This window comes from Mauremys reevesii, linkage group 3 (genome assembly GCF_016161935.1).
Source record: "Mauremys reevesii isolate NIE-2019 linkage group 3, ASM1616193v1, whole genome shotgun sequence".
NCBI classification, from domain to species: domain Eukaryota; kingdom Metazoa; phylum Chordata; order Testudines; family Geoemydidae; genus Mauremys; species Mauremys reevesii.
Genome location: NC_052625.1, coordinates 145,899,453 through 145,918,271, shown reverse-complemented (window position 1 = coordinate 145,918,271; position 18,819 = coordinate 145,899,453). Strand labels below are relative to the sequence as shown.

The window sequence follows — 18,819 nt, the reverse complement described above, 5'->3', positions numbered from 1 at the left end:
TTTAGGTCCTTAAAATTCAGGGGATGTAGGGTAGTGGAGGAAGGGGTGGAGTGGGGGCTGGTCCTGAGGCTGAGCGGGGAGAGCTGAGCGGGGGGTCCTGAGGCTGAGCGGGGGGTCCACAAAAAATTTTAAACCAAAATAGGGGTCCTCGTGTTGCTAAAGTTTGAGAACCACTGACACACAATACAAAATGCAGCCATAACCAAGCAATAAACATAAAAGGTACTAGATTAAAAGGGTCTGAATAATCCTCATTGGGAGTTCTCATCACATTTCTGGACCAGGTCCACTCTGTACAAATTTTAGTTAAGTAAAGTAGTCAAATGACTAAAGAAGTCCCCATATTTAGAATATTATATTACCCCCATCGCATCTGTTGGTTATCAGTGCAATGAAATCAAGATGATGTCTAGGCACCCAAATTTCTTTTCTCCCCTGGCCTCAATTACCCTGCCAATCATTACCTAATATATGTGTTAAATGAAAGAATAACCTTTAAATCAATACAAATAAGTCCAGAAGAACAGTACTTCCCAAAGAAAAATAATTTTTTTTATTTGCCTTTACCATTCCCCTCTTCTGTGGCATAACTTATTAACAGTAGCAATGTGAGAAACAGAAAATAGCATTTCCTCTTATACTTACCAAAACCAGACTGTCTTTATTTATTCTCATATTAACACTGAATTTTTAAACTTAGGCAGGATAACCCAGAAAGAAAACAGGAATTACATAGACCAGTTACATTTTAATAAACTGTAATTGGATTTCTTGAACATTCCGCCCCATTGTTATTTTACCTCACCCATACTGCACAACTGTTTTGGGGTGCTGCCATACATTGTTCAAGCTGCTCTTCTGTCATGGAAATGGCTGCATTTCAGTGAAGGCTGAAGCAATTGCTAGTTAGAGGTAGGGGTGTGTGTGTGTGTGTGTGTGTGTGTGTGTGTGTGTGTGTGTGTGTGTGTACGTGTGTGTACGTGTACTTATGCATGCACATATTTACCAAGATTGTAAATCATTTGGATTTTTCTGGACAAATGTTATGTAAACATGAATATTGTTAATTGTCAAGAAACGTGGTTGTGAGAAGGAACATGTGACATTGTTGCTACAGTCAAAGGGGAGGGGTATTAAACATGACAGAGCTAGATTCAAGTCCCAAGATGGCACTTAGTCAGATACTGGATGGTAGACATTAATTAGGCCTTTCAGAAATCCGGATACCACAAGGTGAGAGAAAACAGAAAATCCCTCTGTTGGTGGATGAACTGCAGGTATGGAAGCCAGGTGAACTTTCACAGAGCTAACTGAAAGGCCAGATGAATTAAAATTCAGTAAGTAATCCAGTATATGGTTAATGTCTGCTCTATAGGGTGATAAATAAAACCATCATGCCCAGATGGAAAAATCTCTCCCACTTAGCTGCATATGTGGCTCTAGTGGAATCTTTCCTGGTGTTCAGAACAATTTTTTTCACAAGCATTTAACCAGAATTCATCCACACAGTGAGGCAGCAAGATTAGGATGCAGACACCTTTCCTGATTCTGAGACAGGAGGTCCTCAACTAGGGGTAAAGTTAAAGGCGGTCTGATTGAAAGCTGGTGTAAGTCCGTGAACTAGTACTGCATTAGCAAGGCTGGTTCCATGAAGATTAAATTAGTTTTGTCTGTTTTCATCTTCCTAGGTACCCTTGGGATGAGAGGAACTAGAAGAAACTCATATAGCAGAGGATTGGTCCACTTGAGGAGAAATGCATCTCTTAAGGAACCAGGACGGTAGCCCACCATGGAACTAAACCTCTTACATTTGTTGTTCAGGTTAGTAGTGAAGAGAAAGTTACTCACCCTGTGCAGTAACTGAGGTTCTTTGAGATGTGTCCCCCTACAGGTGCTCCATATTACATGTGCTTGTGTCCCTACACTCAGGATTGGAGATTTTCAGTAGCAGTGGCTGGTTGGGCCATATTTATGCCTCCCCCAGTCACACGCTGTGCATAGTGGCTATATAGTGCTGTACTGTCCAACCGCCCTCAGTTTCTTCTCTACTGCAGAGTCTATGTCTGAACTTCAAAGCAGAGGGGAGGTGGGCAGGTAGCGAAGCACCCACTGGGACATGCATCTCAACTACTGCACAGGATGAGTAACCTTTACTTCTTTGAACACTATCTCTATGGGTGCGCCACATTAGGTAACTGGGTGCACCTCTGGGAGAGAGAGCTGTGAGCTCGGTATGCAGCAGCAGTGACTCTGGGGTCTCAGAGACGAGCAGGTCTTTGGGAATCTGTGGTACTGGCATCAGCATCATTGGTACTGTTGGAAGCATTTGCATTGGTACCATGGGTACCAATGCTGATGTTATCAGTGCTGATGGTGCTGGAATTACCCTGAGTTCTCCAGATTGTCTGTTAGGTGGTCTCATCGGAGCCGAGGTGCTCAGTACCGTGTGTTTAACAGGTGCAATCAGTACCACCTTTGGGGTTCTGGGCTTCTCTTTGCCACTATTGCTTGATGGTGCCATGTTATCCAATCCACCCCTCTTGGGGTCCTTGGACTTATTATCAGTGCCGGTCCCAGGGGAGTCATAAGTACTGAATCTTGTACCAGTCAGTGCAGAGATTACCAACCTTGTTATGGACCTCTTTCTCTTAGATGGTTCCTTGGCGTCTTTGCATGAAGAGTCTTCTCACTTTCTCTTCATAGGCAGTGGAGAGTGCAGGGCAGCAGATGTTGGTGCCAATAGTGACCGCTGTCTAGGAGGAATGCCAGGACCAGGGTCTGAGGCTGTCCGCTTTTTATCATTAGTAGTTTAGCTTCAGTTCATGGGCTTTTCGCGTCCTTGCCTTCAGTCTGAGGCAATGTGTGCACTTTTGTGGGATGTGCGCCTCTCTCAAGCAAAGAATGCACTGGGATACCTGTTGCTCAAGGGGATGGCCTCCCAGCAGGAGAAACACCATTTGAACCTGGGGGATTTGAGCATAACCCCATGCAGGGATAAGTTCCTTGAAGGGAAGATGGTAGGGAATCACTACTCTAACCTAAGGGGTAACAAGGAAGAACTAAGGAATTTTTTTTTAATATAGAGAAAAAAGGAGAGGGGGGAGAAGGGGAACAGAAGCAATGTCTAGCTAGCTAATTTTAACAGAAACACTGTCACCAAGAAAGGCACTAACGGAACTTCTCTAGGAAGGGCTCTGGTAGGGACTCCATCTCAGGCCAAGGGAGGTTGAGAAGGAACTGAGGGCAGTTGGACCACCCAGGATTATTTAGCTGCCACATACATGTGAGACTTGGGGGACAGGGGAGCGGGAGGGTGCATGTGTGGTGCAATGCTACTGAAAAATCTCTGATTCTAGGCACAGGGACGCAAGCATACCTAATGTGGATCACCCATAGAGACATTACTCAAAGAAGAACAAGTTTATTTCTGGGTATCCCTACTGATGGAAGATCTGGAGGAGAATATCCTTTCTGATTGACCACTCTGATTACAAAATTTCTGCTGAGGAAATCTACCATGCTGTTCCTCACTCCTGGAAGATGGAATGCTTTCAGGGAAACTTTGTTTCTGATGCAGATTTCACAGGTTGACAGTCTCCTGACATAGTAGAGCTGGTCTTGCATCCACCTGCCTATTGAAATAAAACATGGCAATGATGTTATCTATAAGGACTTTGCACCACCCCGTGCTTGATGTTAGACATAAATGTCTCACAGGCCCAATGAACTGCACAAATCTCCAGCACATTTTAATACACAGAGATCTCCTAGGTTGACCACAGAGCTTGTGCTCAAAGTTGACCGAAGCCGGCCCCCTGGCCTTTTGTAGATGCATCGGTAACCAGAGTCACAATTAGCTCTGAAGACAGGAAAGGGACCCCCTTCTACATGTTGTGAGGGTCCAACCACCGGTTCAGGGACTGAAGCACTTGTTCAGATACACAAACCAGCATGTTCAGAGGATGCTTGGTCAGACGACAGACTGAATGGAGCCAGGCATGCAGACAGCCAAGGTGAAGTCTGGAGATACCTACATGCAAGAAGCCATGTGGCCCAATAGTTGTAGACAGGAATGCATTGCTGTTATTGTTTAGACTTTAGGCCTTCAGAGAGAGCAATTATGTACTGAAACCTATTGACTGGAGAAAGGCCATTGTAATTATGGCATCAAGATCTGCTCCTATGAACATTATATGCTGCGTCAGCTGTAACTGATTTGTTTAAATTCAGTTTTGGGCCCAGATGAGAGAATAGCGGTCTGAATGAGGATGCTGCTGTGGATTTGGACATTTGAGGCTCTGTGCATGAGTCAGTTGCCCAGGTAAGGGACAATTTGGACACCTCAGAGGCACAGGTGTGCCACTACCACCACCATGCATTTTGTAAAGATTGTTGGGGCTGACAACAGACCAAACGGGAGCACTGTGTACAAGTAGTGGATGTCTCCTGCTGTAAAGCAAAGGTACTTCCTCTGGCCAGGATGTATTGCCACGTGGAAGTATGCATTCTGCAAATCAGGGGCGGCATACACTATCACTTTCCTGGAAAGTGGAGATTGGTAAGTGAAGGTAATCATCATGAACTTGATTTTATTGATAAGCAGTTCATCTTCCTGAGGCCTAAATGAACGTAAACCCCCAGACCTTTGGGGAATTAAGAAGTAACAGGAATAGTCCTCTGTGATGACAAGGAACATCTGTCACTTCCAATTCCAGAAGAGACCATACTTCTTGAAGCAACATGATCGTGTGAGATGGGTCCCTGAAAAGGGACAGGGATAGTGGGTTGGGGAAAGGGAAGAGATGAACTGGATAATATCTCTCTCCTTCGTAGTCCTGAGCAAGGATGTGTTCAATGTTATTTTATTCCAAACACTGGAAAGAGTGACAGTTGTTGTCCAAAGGGTGGGAGGTGTTGAGATTGGTATGCTGCCCTTGAGGAGGCAGTGATGACGACTGCTCAGGAGGCTGTCAACGTCTGGTGAGAAGGGCCTGATTGAGATAAAGCCATTTGGCAACGTCAAGAAGGCCGACATTGCCCTTAAGCAGAGCCCTGGAATCTCTGCTGGAAATGTGATTTGTAGAAGATTCGTCAAGATCTCAGGAGTTGCTTGGGAGACTTTCAGGGTATGAATGGCGGCATCAGTCTTTTCAGAGAAAGCATAAATCCCTCAAAAGGCAAGTTCTTTATTCTATTTTGCAGCTGCTTCGGAATTCCGGATGCCTGCAGCCAAAAGAACATGTCACACCAATGGCAGTGGCCATCAATTGTGAAGCATAACAATTGCGTCAATAGCTGCCTGGAGGGATGTTTTTGCTGTGAGACAAGAGCCATAGACTGTTCCTTATACTCCTCTAGTAGTTCGTCTAAAAATTTTACAGCATTAGCTAAGTTAATAAAATTATATTTGACAAGGAAATCTGGATAGTTAGCCACCCTCATTTGCAGAGTAGCTGTACTGTGGATCAAGCTTTTCTGTCATACATATCCAGTCTCTTGAGCTCCTTTTCTTTAGGAGTGGCTTTGGGATGAAACTGGAGGACCGCCAGGAGGACTCCAAGTCAGGGAGTAGATGTGTGAAAAAATAATCAAAGTCCTTTGGATTAAATTGGTAGCATCTGTCCAATCTCTTGCTGCAGGTGGTATAGAGGTTGGAGTCTGCCAAACCATTTTCGATAGCTCCAACAAAGATTTGTTAATGGGAAGGGCAACCCTTCCTGGAGCAGGGATTTGTAAAATATTGATGATACTGTGCAGATTTTCTTGAACAAGTTCCACCTATTCTCCTAAAGAAGTGGTCCTGTTTCTCATTAAGTCCAGGAAGACCTTAAAGTCCTCTGGAGATTGAGGACTCAGTTTCATCTGGAGATGAGGAAGAAGTGTGTTGAGGGACATCCAGGGGTGCTCAATATGGTTCAAACCCATGAGAAAAGAAACTGTCAGGATAGCCTGGTGAGAGGTTTCGTGGACTGGAAAAGGGGACCTCCTTCTGGTATTAGATTCTGATGGAAGTCTCAAATCCCTTGGTATGGGCAACCACCAGTATGGCCATGCAGAGTACTGCACAATTTGAGTGCCCATGTGGAGGGCACTATTTTGGGGCTTCCTTGTAGGAAAACCATCCACAGTCCTTAAAACCTGAATCTCTGTTATGACGTGTACAAGGTGATCTGAAAGACTGGGGTGGTGACATGTGCTTCTCAGATTCAGCTTGAAGAGGAAATGTATTATTTCTCAGGAAGTGGCGGGGTCATTCCTGTTGGGTTGGTGGAGCTCTTGATGTGGGAGACATCCTGGGGTCTGTATACAGCAGTATGGGATGAAGAGGTCTAAATGCTGATGCAGTGCCAGCAGGGTTGAAGCCAACAGCATCAATGACGCTGAAGACTCCAGTGGTGCTGATCATGCTGGCAAAGCTGACCTCAGCAGAGTTGCTTATGGTGCTGGCTGCATTAGGTATGCTGAAAACACTGTTGGTGCCAACCATGCCAGAAGTGTCTGCATTGACAGTGCCAGGTTCATTGACTGTACTAACAGGACCAACAGTGCCAAAGGCCCAAGACCCATAGTGGTAAATAATACACCATTAGTAGTAGTGGAGAGGCTGGTAAAGGGAGCCCTTGCAGCCATGAAGGTTTGATGAGTCAAGGCACTGAGACAGGTAAGTCCTCCATTAGGCTTGGAAGGATAAGATCTTTATTTATAAATGTTGATAAACAACTGTAGATATACAAACCAATGAGAAAATATTTCTACCAATACAAATAAAAATTTACAGATAAGCAAAGTAATAAAAATGCTGCTTGGGAACTTATTAGAGTCCCACCTTAACATTTATAAAACATGTTGTGATCCCAGCATTAGTGGAGCTGGAGTAGGGGTAGCATTTTGATAGCTTTAACTTTTTTAATTTCAGTGCCTACTGTCTTTCAATAATTAATGTCTGACCTTCCCCCACCCCATAATTGCTCGCAACTGTGAAAATTTAAATAGATAAAAATAAAAAATGCTTAACAATAAACATACATTATGTGTCAAAATTATATTAAAAAAGTCAGATTCTGCCAAGCCACCTATTGTCAGTGCTTGCACTGCTGCTGGAGCCGACGGTACTGAGATGGTTGGGATCATCTGTAGATCCAGGGTCCAGTAAAGACAAAGGCACTGGACTTGATGGCTCCAGAGGAGCTGGAGTCAATGGTACTGTCTCTGACAGAGCCAGTGAGTGCTTATATTTACAATGTCTTGAACTGGTACAGGAAGACTCACTCAGTGGAGACCGAGATTTTGAGCATTAACAGTACTGTTAACAAGTTTTTGGTACGTAAACCCAAACGAACACTAGACCTCCAACTGTTTAATAACCAGAAATTATTCTGGGTAAATTTCAGAAATCATTATTTGATAATTGAGAATTACAAAATTATATTCCAAATCCTAGTTATAAAAATCAATGACTTTCTGTAGGAAAAAAGAAAAAGAAGAGCTAAGTTAGGATTGGATAGGCCTGTATGCAGTGATTAAGACAGGATCCTTGGAAGTTCATCCTGCTTTGGAAGGGCCTCAAATAAAGCATTGAGTCAGTCCATAACAGATGCACTACATAGGAAGAAGATGCACCTTAGGCCCAAGATACCTCTTCTGAAGCCATTAGGTCACAATTACAGCACCAGAGGGAAAGGAAGAAAGGCAAGAGCTGCACAAGCCCCAAGCTGGTATACATTGCTCATTTAACTAGTTTTCTGGTTAGTTAAAGGGAAGTGGGGGGCAACATTTTGGTGGATCTGGATCCATTATAGACTTACATCCATTGCTGCCCATATATAGTACTTCAAGATCAAAATTTATATTTTTTAAAACATTCCTGTGAAAATTGTATAGAGTAAGGGGAGTTTTGCCACATTTCCTTTACTATTTACATTATATAACAGTCAAAAACACCCACACTTGCTTGATAGGCTCCACCATGCTTACATTACTAAGTGTAGTATATGAGGATTTACTTGATAATAGTACATCAGCTTTACATAATATTTCACATGCTAATGGTAAACTACAAAAACCTTATGTACTGCAATTCAGCAAAATGTGCGGAATGACTCCACTAACCAACCAAGGGGCATTTAGCACAAACATAACTAAAAACTTACCTTTTTTTCCCTTTGTAGGGCCCAGGAAGACACACTAGCCAACACCTGCTGTGGTGCAGTGCCTCTGTTTGTACCATGCAGTAAAATCACAGCTAAAACATTACCTTGTTGGAGCCTATAAAAAGTCTATAGGCGATTAGCTAAAGTTCCATTTTTTCGCTATATTGTCTGATCTCTGGTGGCTTTTGTTTGTTTGAATTAATTTAGTACACTTTCTGAGTGTCGATTGCAGGTACTGTTCAACAACAGAAATGAATATATCCTCTCTCTCCTGGATGGAGAGAGAAACTAATCTAAGGAAACCCCAAAACATGTCTCCTGGGTTCAAGCTGAACAAGTTTGGGACAAATAATCATTTCCCAAGACTGGACTGAATCAGTAAATTTGTACCCCAGTATTTCTCACACCTTAATTTATCTCTTTGAAACTATGACACCACATGCCAGAGGTCTGACAATCTTTCTGCCAGGCCTCACTGCAGAAGCTCCTTGTGACACCCCTTTCTTTCCACGCGAGTACTCGACAGATTCTTCTACACCTTGCAAAATCTGAATAGTTCTGAGATTTCAAATACACATGGTGCACTCTAGGCACAAGAAATAGACAAGCCTCAGAGTACAGCAGATCAGTTCAGATCTCATTATAGTTTCAAAGATTGAAATGAAGAGGTGGGGGAGTTGTTAGGCTGCAATCTAATGCCTCAATCAAAACCTTGAAAGACCAGAACTGGTTAGCACACCTCTAAAGCTTACTTGAAAAAAGGTTAGTAATTTTACAACAAAAATTTAATGAATTCACAACTCAGTATTTAAGAAAAAGTTGACATAATGGATCAAATCTTAAAAATAATATACATAGGAAGTGAAAAACAAAACTCCAACAATTTCCCCATTTCCTTTCCACCCCACTTTAAAAAAAACAAAAAACGACTGGGATACTTTCTCCCCTAGACTGAAGTTCAGTGGAATTCAGGTGTGTGAATAAAACAAATATACTGCTTACCTGAAAGTCACAGCTTGCATGAATTCATCAAGAAGGTCATTATAAGCTTGACCCCTGACTCTTTTGTGCCTCAGTCCAATATATAAGGGATCTTTTAGTAACTCCTGTTAAAGAAAGTATGAACTATTAATAAAACAAGTTACAGTTGTTTACAGTCTAATAAAAACAAGGGGAGAGAGAGAGAGAGAGAGAGAGAACACAATACAGTGTTTGAGTATTAATGGAATAAATATATATACACAAGTATATAACCATTTATCCATCAGCATGTAAAGACTGAAGGACTCCAACAAAGAGATTAAAGAAATACTCAACTGTATCATGTGGGCAATGGAATGAATCTGTGTCATTCCCAAGTGAAGAAGTAAAGGTTTAAGTCAGGTTTCACAATGTCTAGTACTGATGGAAATAAGTCAGGACCCTATTATAAACCACATTCTTTTTTTTTTAATACTTCTTAGTTTACAGAATAGCAAGGAGGTGCATAAAAAGGCAAATATTGGTTTTCCTCATAAGATTTGCTTTTCATATATCAAGGTTTCATACAGTGTTTTAGATTATAACGTAGGAGTACCAGCATGCACAGGATCCATTCCACAGAGAGTAACCATGTTCAGCCTTGCCCACTACTAAACTAAGCTAAAACTGTGGTTTTGGATTATTCTTGTTCAATGAACAGTGTATTTCAGACGCAGCATATCACATTTTATGTTCTGGTAGCTATGTTGTCATTAAAAAAAAAGACCAAACTACCAGTAATACAGACTTATATTTCCGTATTATTACAGATCTGTCACAGACTCTTGGCTCTTTAGTTTCTGTAAGAGGTATGATTTGTCTTGCTATGGCACCAGTCCATATAAACATGGTTTCAAGATGCTCAGTCCCGTCATTTGGATTCCTGGTATAAATTGAGTTCAAAAACTGTTAGCCAGTCTGCGGCTGTGCCATCTGCCAGTAATTGCTTCTTTTTTATGCCTCTCCTGCTTTGGTTTTTAGATGAGCTAACACTAACTTTTTATGTTCACAAGTTCACTGCTCAGGAATTCTTATTTTAGGCAAAAAGTAGCAAAATGTCATGGTCAAAACTTTCTAGAAAGAAAAAACATGAGTCCTTATTCAGCTTTATAAAAAGAATTATGTTAAATCATTTCTCTTGCTATATGAAAAACTACTTTAATATGCAAGAGAAATATTCAGTTACAAGCAGCATTTATTTCTTTAATAAACTTGGTTATAGGAAATGTACATACTTTTTAGATGTGTATCAAGATTTGGGTTTGGATAAATTATTCAGCCAATTTTTGACCAAAATTAATACATTTTGCTGCAGCAAAATATTTTGTCATACATCTATTCACAGCTAACTAATGAGGATGAGGTGTTTCAGGAACACAGTACCTGCAACATAGCTAACTTGGCAAATTCTTTCCTCTTCTTCTGATGTCAGTTTCATCTCAGACACTTGCACCCTACCCTGGTGTATCTGACTCCCTTTCTCATTCCCCCTATCTCACTATCAGTACCCCTCTGTTTGTTCTCTCCTGATCACCTTACTCTGTTCTTTCCTTTGTGACAGGTAACCTCCTTCATTTCATCAGCCTCAGCGTTTCTCCCTTGGGTGGTCGGGGGCCTGGAGTAAACCAGTCTGGCTCTAGAATATTTTTTTCTTCACTCTGGTTTTATTTTTCCTTATTTACATGGTGGGCCTCAGGATGGACCCTAGAAATTCTCTTAAGCAAAAACACTCCCTCCTCCCCAAACTCATAATGCAAACAAAAATACTTTTCCCTGCCCCCTCTACAGGGTATTACCCTACTATGTTGGCTCCTAGTCACCAGTCCTCCCTCCAAACAGCTGTTACCTTAGTTTCTTTCCCTATAGGGAAGGGAGACAACCATGCCTTCCTGCTGCTGCTGCCACCGCCATTACCCCTGCTGCAGCTTGTCTCCCATTTTTGTCCTCCTCTTTCCCATCAGAAGAAGGGTTTTTAAAGGTCACTGGTAGCCCTTAACTGGCCTCAGGTGTCTCTAGTTAACCCATGGTAAACTTTTTTCAGCTCATAGGGAACAGGGTCTTCACCATTCTAGGGCTGATATATTTGCCTTCCACCACTCTCTTATATTTGTCAGGATTGACTTTGTCACACCTTCTTTTGCCTTCAACCAATCTATGAGAAGTGCCAGGATGTTCGTCCACTCTGGTACTATAGGATATTTTAACACACCAATCTGAACACAATTGGGGCTTCGGCTCATCCTGATCTGCTGTGGGCCTTCTGTTGAGAATGCTTTCATGGTGGGCACTGTGGGATTACCTGATCACAGCATCTGTTTTTGTGGGTCTTTGAGAGACTAATTTCAAATGCCTTTCTGAAATGTTGATGGAAACTGAATTATTTGGGGCTAGCTGATGCTATTTTGCACTGAAGTTGTGTAAAGGTCAGTTGGGTACCAGTTAAAAAAAATTATCATTACATTCAAAGGAAGCTCTTTTATTGTCTGATAAAAGTTCAGTAGTTAAATGGCAGCCTCAAGGATCAAGAGGATGAGGAAATTATACAAATTACACAGAATTTAAGCTACTTTGCTCAGTGCAGAAGGGAACAGATTAGTCATTGAACTAATCTTACCACCTGCTTTCCATCCTCATTCTCCTTGACTTCACAGCAGCTTTTGACACTATCAAACACACCCTACATCTTGAATCTCTGTTCTCCACTGGCATTCATACCTCTGTCTTATGACTCTCCCTCTACCTGTCTTGTTGCTCCTTCAGTATGTTGTTTGGAGGGTTGTTGCTGGCCCCCTCTCCACTTTTCAGTGGGTATTGCCCTAGGCTCCATCTTTGGTCCCCTGCTTCTCTTTCTACACTCTCTCTCTCTAGGTACTCAACTTCAGAAATAGCTGTGACTCCTGTCTTTATGCTGATGACTCAAATCTCTCTCTCCACTGACAAGCTGTCCAGCATTTCAGTCTGTCTTTCTGATACCCGTTTTTGTGGATGTCAAGTCAACATCTCAAATTCAATATGGCCAAAACTGAGTTCTTGATCTTTTCTGTCAAAGCCCTTCCTTTTCCCACTTTTCTCTATCACTTTCGACTACTCTACCACCCTTCCCAGTGATCCAAGCCTATAATTTGGGTGCCATTTTTGACTCAGCCTTCTCTAGACCCACACATTCAGACGTCTAAATCTTGTTGCTGCTTCTTACACAGTTCTAAGATAAGGACTTTCCTTTGCTTACACAGCTAAAACTCTCATCCAAGTCTGCAACATTTTGTGTTTTGACTGTGGCAAGACCTTCTTTCTGGCCTTAACTACTGCAACCTTCCTTCCTTCAAGTCCATTTAAAATCTGCTGCCAAGATCATCTTCCTAGTTCATCACTCTAACCACATCAATTCCCTTATTTCAATCCATTCACTGGCTCCCTCTTTGCCTTTGCATCAAACACAAGTTTATTGTTTTTATCTTTTAAGGCCCATCACAGCTTATCTATTCCCATCCTATCAAATTTAGTAACTTATGATACCAGCCTCCACCTTAATTCTGCCAACATTCCCAGTCCTTACCACCTGTTACAAGATTGTTCTCTCTCCCTGTTTCTCTCTATAAATAGTTAATAGATAAAGTGCCCACAGATGGTGCTCAAGAATATTCAGTATAGTTCCTTGGTTCTGTAGGACCGATACAACTTGTTGCTTTTATTGTACATGGCTTCTTGTGTGAGCTCTTTACATGGAACCACTTTACATGGAACTCTTACCATTACTCGCAAGTCATCTTCTCCCTAAAATCATTCCTGAAGACTCTCTGTTGTGTTACCTAAAGAACACACCCTGCTGATCACAGCCAGGCAGGTGATGAGCTGTGACTGTTTCTCTTTCCCTTCTCCCTCAATCTTACTAATGTTCCCATACTTCGCCATACCTCTAGCCTAATTAAAAAACAAAACACACAGAAATAAAACCCAAACAATAAGTCATGCAACTAACAAGGTTGCACTAATTCTTCACCATACTCATTTGCTTGTATTATAACCCCATTCCTTGACTTTTATCTGTTTTGTCTCTCAAGACTGTAAAAGACACCTCTCTCCCCAGGAAAAGGATTTTTTCATATTTATGTTTGTACAGCCCAACAGAGCCCTAATCTTGATAGAAGTCTTTGGGCATGACCATAATAGAAACATTTTTTTACTATCAATAACAACAACATATTGTGAATAAAAGCTTTTAAGTATGAATTGAGATCTACAATCTCAAAACAATTTTGATAGCTAGATAGATGACAGTTTACCAGAAAAATCAGATCGCATTGCCAGCATATTAAGTGATGGCTTAATTTAATATAATTGACGTGACTTCTCATTTAAGAGAAATCTCGAGGAAAAACACCACCACAGATTCAAAAACAAGGAACTGCATGATTAGGTTTGGAAGGATTAATTTTTTATTGGTAAATGTCAGTAAACAGAGATTTCACTAAACACACACAAACTGACAAAAAATTTCCATCAATAATAACTGAAATGTACAGATAGGTAAAGTAAAAAAAATGCTGCTTGAGAACTTCTTCAGAGTTTGGTTTTAAGGGTATTTGTTTTATATATTTTGAAATGTGATGTTCACAATTTGTGTTTTAATGTTTATAAAGCTTTAACTTTTTGAAACACAAGGTTTACTGTCATTAAATAATTTTCTGATCCCCCTATTGCCTATTCTTTCCTGGGTGTCTGGCTGACGATTCTTGCCCACATGCTTAGGGTTTAGCTGATCGCTATATTTGGGGTAGGGAAGGAATTTTCCTCCAGGGCAGATTAGCAGAGGCCCTGGGGTTTTTTCGCCTTCCTCTGCAGTGTGCGGCACAGGTCACTTGCTGGAGGATTCTCTGCACCCTGAAGTCTTTAAATCACAAGCTGAAGACTTCAATAGCTCAGACATAGGTCAGGGATTTGGTATAGGAGTGGGTGGGTGAGACTCTGTGGCCTGCGTTGTGCAGGAGGTCAGACTAGAAGATCATAATGGTCCCTTCTGACCTTAAAGTCTATGAATCTATCCCCCAATAATTTCCTAAAACTGTATAAATGTAAATGGATAAATATTGAAAAAAAATGCTTAAAAATAAACAATTGTACATGTCAAAATTATAAAAAACTGAACTCTGACAAGCCTATGTAACAAGCTCAATTTATAAACATTACCACAGTGACAAAAATGAACACTGCATATGCAGAATAAAGACAACATAACACTGTTAATATCTAGGTTTATAAAAACTAAACAGGAAAATAATTTCTCCATATTAAATCAAATAGTAATAAACCATACCCATTAGTCAGACTAGCTTAGATAACCCCAAATGGTTAGTTTGTAATTCTAATGGTGCTCAGAGTCAGTTTTAAGTATATGCTGCTATTTCCGTTATAAATCAGTGTTTCCAGTATTTTACCTATAGGCATTCAACTACATTGAGAATGTGTATCTTCAATTCATGAGTTCTCAGATTTAATCAGTTATTAAGCATTGATTAAATGAACTTCTAACTACTGCACACCATTATTTACAGAGGAGATTTTTCCTACTTCTATACAGTCAATACACTTTATTTGAAAAACTTGTCATTTGCCTTAGATAACTTTATCTCAATATTTGCAGTATTCTAGGAGCTTGTTTAACTGCTTTGCTCAGCTGAAGCCTACGTACATTTGCTGCAGAACGCTGCACAGTATTTTTAAAGTTGTGTAGGAAGTGCTCTGCCTCTGACACGCATTCCATTAAGACCACTGCTGCTTTTTTTTTTATTATTAAAGAGCCGAAATACTCACTGAAGACTACGATATTTGCATAACCATGATATGCATAAGACACAATATATAGAATTCACACTATGGACTCAACCATGGCTTTGCAACGAGCTTAACACAAGGGACAGAGTGTTTTTGCAATGTGCTTGTAGCAGTCTGGAAGAGTGTCTTCCTATCAGTCCCTCTGCTGCTCCCAAGAGGGAAAAACTGTGCCAGGCCTATAGCCAGCACAGCACTAGTTCCTTAGCATGTAGATACAGCTAGACTGACATGCGGTAGGTGGCAAAGCTTTGGTTCCACCCGTTCTCAACCCTCCAATTATCCTGCATGATAAGGGGGTCATAGCGGCTCTCCAGATTGTGTTTCCTCTCCCAGATTAATAGCTGTGTGCCTCCTTACAGCCCTGCACCACCACCTCTGCCAGGCCACAACGTGGCCCTATATAGTTATCCAGCATGTGTTGTTTATCCCCTTTCAAAATTTCAGTAACTCATATGCCTCATCCTTCTCCACCACCAGCATGCATTATGATTGGCAATTTTTAAAATATCTACTGAAGGAAAATACTTTTTTCCAAAAGCAGTTATGTTTGTTCTATCCAGAGCTCTGTAAAAAAGTTTATTTTTTCATGTCTCTAATATTGAAATTGTCAAACCAAGTTAAATGAAGTGTTTCAAAATATTTCATAGCCAGATTGAGACAATTTGCCAGGTTTTCAGATTGAAGCCAACTTTTGCCGAACTATAAATCCATGAAAATCAAGATATACAGCATAAATGCTGACAAATCCTTAATTGTGTAGTTAAGCTTTAGCGCAGCCTTCAGACACTGTTTTCAAGCTCCCTTTGCTCCCTCACCACCACTGAATCTGGTACACTTGCTGGTGTCCACAGACCAATAACTAATATAAGGGAATCAACAAATAGTGTCAGCCTAATCATGCTTGTATGATCACAACACACAAACACACACACCTTTGCAGAATGTTAATGAGGCACCCTTAAAAGTGTAATTAACTTTATGTCCACAGGGCTCTTTAGGGTTTTCAGTTTGGGTAGAGTCTTATAAGCACAGGCAGTTAATTCAGCAATACATCTTGGTTGAAAGCCTGTACAACTTTTCTGAGAGCTTGAAATTCTTTTACAGCTCAGTGCATACTTCTTCACAAAAGTGTTACAGTTCAGCAAGGAACAACCAAAAAATTCCTTTAAAGTCCTGGTTGGAGTAATGTATGGTGAAATACAGATAGGAGAGAAAATAATTAAGCATTCAACAACTGAAAAGAACAGTGGTCATTTCTAAGCTGTGAATGGCAAACTATTGTGCAACTTCTCTTTTTCAAAAAGGCACTGAAGAATAAATAAGCTGCATAAGCACATTATCCTGTTATTCAGGTCACAACAGTGCAAACTAGATCAGAGGGTTTTTTTTTTAAACTGTTCACACATTTTGAGAGATTAACATATTTACCACTGACTATTTCATGGCTTTCAAAGCCGATTACTGAAAAGAAAATTCTATACTACAATCAAATATGTCAAGCCATGATTACTGAATCCTTTTCCTCAAGTGAACAAAAGAAACTTGAATAAAAAACTTCTTGTACAATTTAAACCTGTTTAATGTTCTTTTGGAGATTTAATCTTCTTCAAACTATAATTCACCTTTCTCTGGTTAACAGATTTGTTGTGTATGTTAAATAATATTTAATGACAACTTGTACATGTCTATTTTACACACTAGTGCTTTAATGAAAAAAACTACACAGAAGATATAACACACATTCATATTTAGAAATACAGCAAGTTCAAACTTTATCCTTGTAAACTTTTCCCCCCAAAAGGGCTTAATTGAGATTTTTTCATTTGAAAGATCACATAGATCTACCTAGAATTAGCTGTGCAAAATAACAAAGAGTTCTTTGAAGCACCACCTGAACATATTAAAACTGTAATGATCTCTGAGGTTGTTTAAAAAAAAAAGGCAACTCATTTATATTACTTGTACACACTTAGCACTAAGAGATCAGCAAGTCATCAAAGTTCAAGAAAGTCCTAAGCTGTACACCTGGCTCCAATTTAGCTTCAGGAGCCAAGCCAATGACACAGAAGATTACACAATTTGTGTATTTCATCATCAGGGAATGAACGTGCTGAAATACCATCTCTATCTATGAACAATATATGAATTCTGGTTGATTTTATTAAATTGCTGTGTCACTGAATGCCTCAGTGTATGTGTAATTGACCATTTCTGTGCCATGTATCTCCCAGACCAGGAACAATAGACAGTTATTAAATCTTGATAGTCATCCACTCAAATGGGAGCATCTTAGGACATTAGGCTGGCTGAAGTTAGGAGAACCAGTTTTCTCCAGCTTTTGCGCAAAGGGCTGAGGTTTGAAGGAGTAGAATTTTTCCAAAAGCAACAAAAAGATCTGGTATTAGCACTGGGTTTTAAAAACCGGTGCTTGAGAGACTTGGGGGGGGAGGAACTGGGGTGAAGAGAAGTCAGAGGAAGGACTCTCGGGAGGAACAAAGACACAAGCTTTTGGAAGGAGAGGGTACATTTCTGATGGCGAGAACAGCCAAAGTCCAAGGAAGCTGGCTAGAGAAGAGAGAGGACAGATTCCATGACTGGGAAGAAAAGCCTGACCTGGAAAAGTGGAGTCTCAGAATGGGGAGCTGGAGCCCAGAAAGATACAGTTCCAGTTCTGAAGAACACTCCAGAACGGTGAGGAAAGCGAGGCAGGGAATGGCATATGGACCTCTTATTGTTTTTGTCTGGATTTATATATTTCTTGCAGTACCTAAAGTAAAGAGTGACTGATTTTGAAAGCTTTATAAAGCCTTTGTGTTAAGTCCTTCAACCATCACATGTCCCTGAAAAAGTAAACTGTACACCAGAGTAACCATAAGGTTGGCGTTCTGGGACAGGTGTGCTCAGGAGTCTGGGGGAGCTGGCACTAGTCACGGGGCCTAAGGAGTTGGACCATGGAGTCTCAATACTCAGAAGGGAATGAGAGACAAAAGATCTGCACCTCAAGAATGTGCCTGGAGACCTAAAGCCAGAGGCAGTGCCTGGACTCTGCTCAGTCTCAGGCAGTGAAGAGAACACAGATCCAAGATATGGGGACCAAACACAGTAGCCTGGTGAGTGTCCAGCTGGGAGAGCTCAACCAGGGCCATCAGTACTCAAAATTGGTACTGAAATATATCTTTGGAACAGATACTTCATTTTCAGCAAACAGCCTTCCCGGAAAATCAGCAGCATAGGACCCACTCCTACAACATATTGAGCATCTCCACTCATACTGAACTCAGAGGAGAGTTGTCAGAATTAGTGCTGAGTGAATAACTGATTTTTTCATTCAGTGGCCAAACCAAAAACCAAAACTGACATTTTTCAGTTTTTCTCACCAAAATAAAAACAAAACAAAATTGTTCAGGTTGAATCAACATTTTCAAAGCAAAATGGTTCATTTTGAAATTAAATGTCAAAATGGCTCATTTTGACAATGTCAAATCAAACCATTTTAACTTTTTCTAAATTTTCCCCCCTAATTTTTTAAGCAACCAAAACTATTCACTAAATTTGACCTGAATTTGTAAATAGTTTTGGTCTCCTTGAACCTGCATTTTTTGGTGAATTTATTATTCTCCAAATTTTTTTTTAAACCAGCACTAGTCAGAATCCCTCAGGAGTTATTCAGTATTGCAGAATTGCATCCTTAGGCCATATCTACTGTACAACCACTATAGTGGCATAGCTAAGACACTTCAGCTATGGCATCGTAGTGCTGCAGTGTAGATGCTACCTACAGTGATGAAAGCAATTTTCTATCAATGTATTTAATTCA

General features: G+C 40.6%; 1 protein-coding gene across 1 annotated transcript in view; it reads right to left on the bottom strand.

Annotated features, from left to right (window-relative positions):
- ME1 (malic enzyme 1) overlaps positions 1-18,819 on the bottom strand; it is a 358,155-nt gene that overhangs the window by 167,186 nt on the left and 172,150 nt on the right. The window contains exon 6 of the mRNA XM_039529885.1: positions 9,153-9,256. Within this exon, the coding sequence (XP_039385819.1) occupies positions 9,153-9,256 (104 nt within the window). The remainder of the gene's footprint in view (positions 1-9,152; positions 9,257-18,819) is intronic.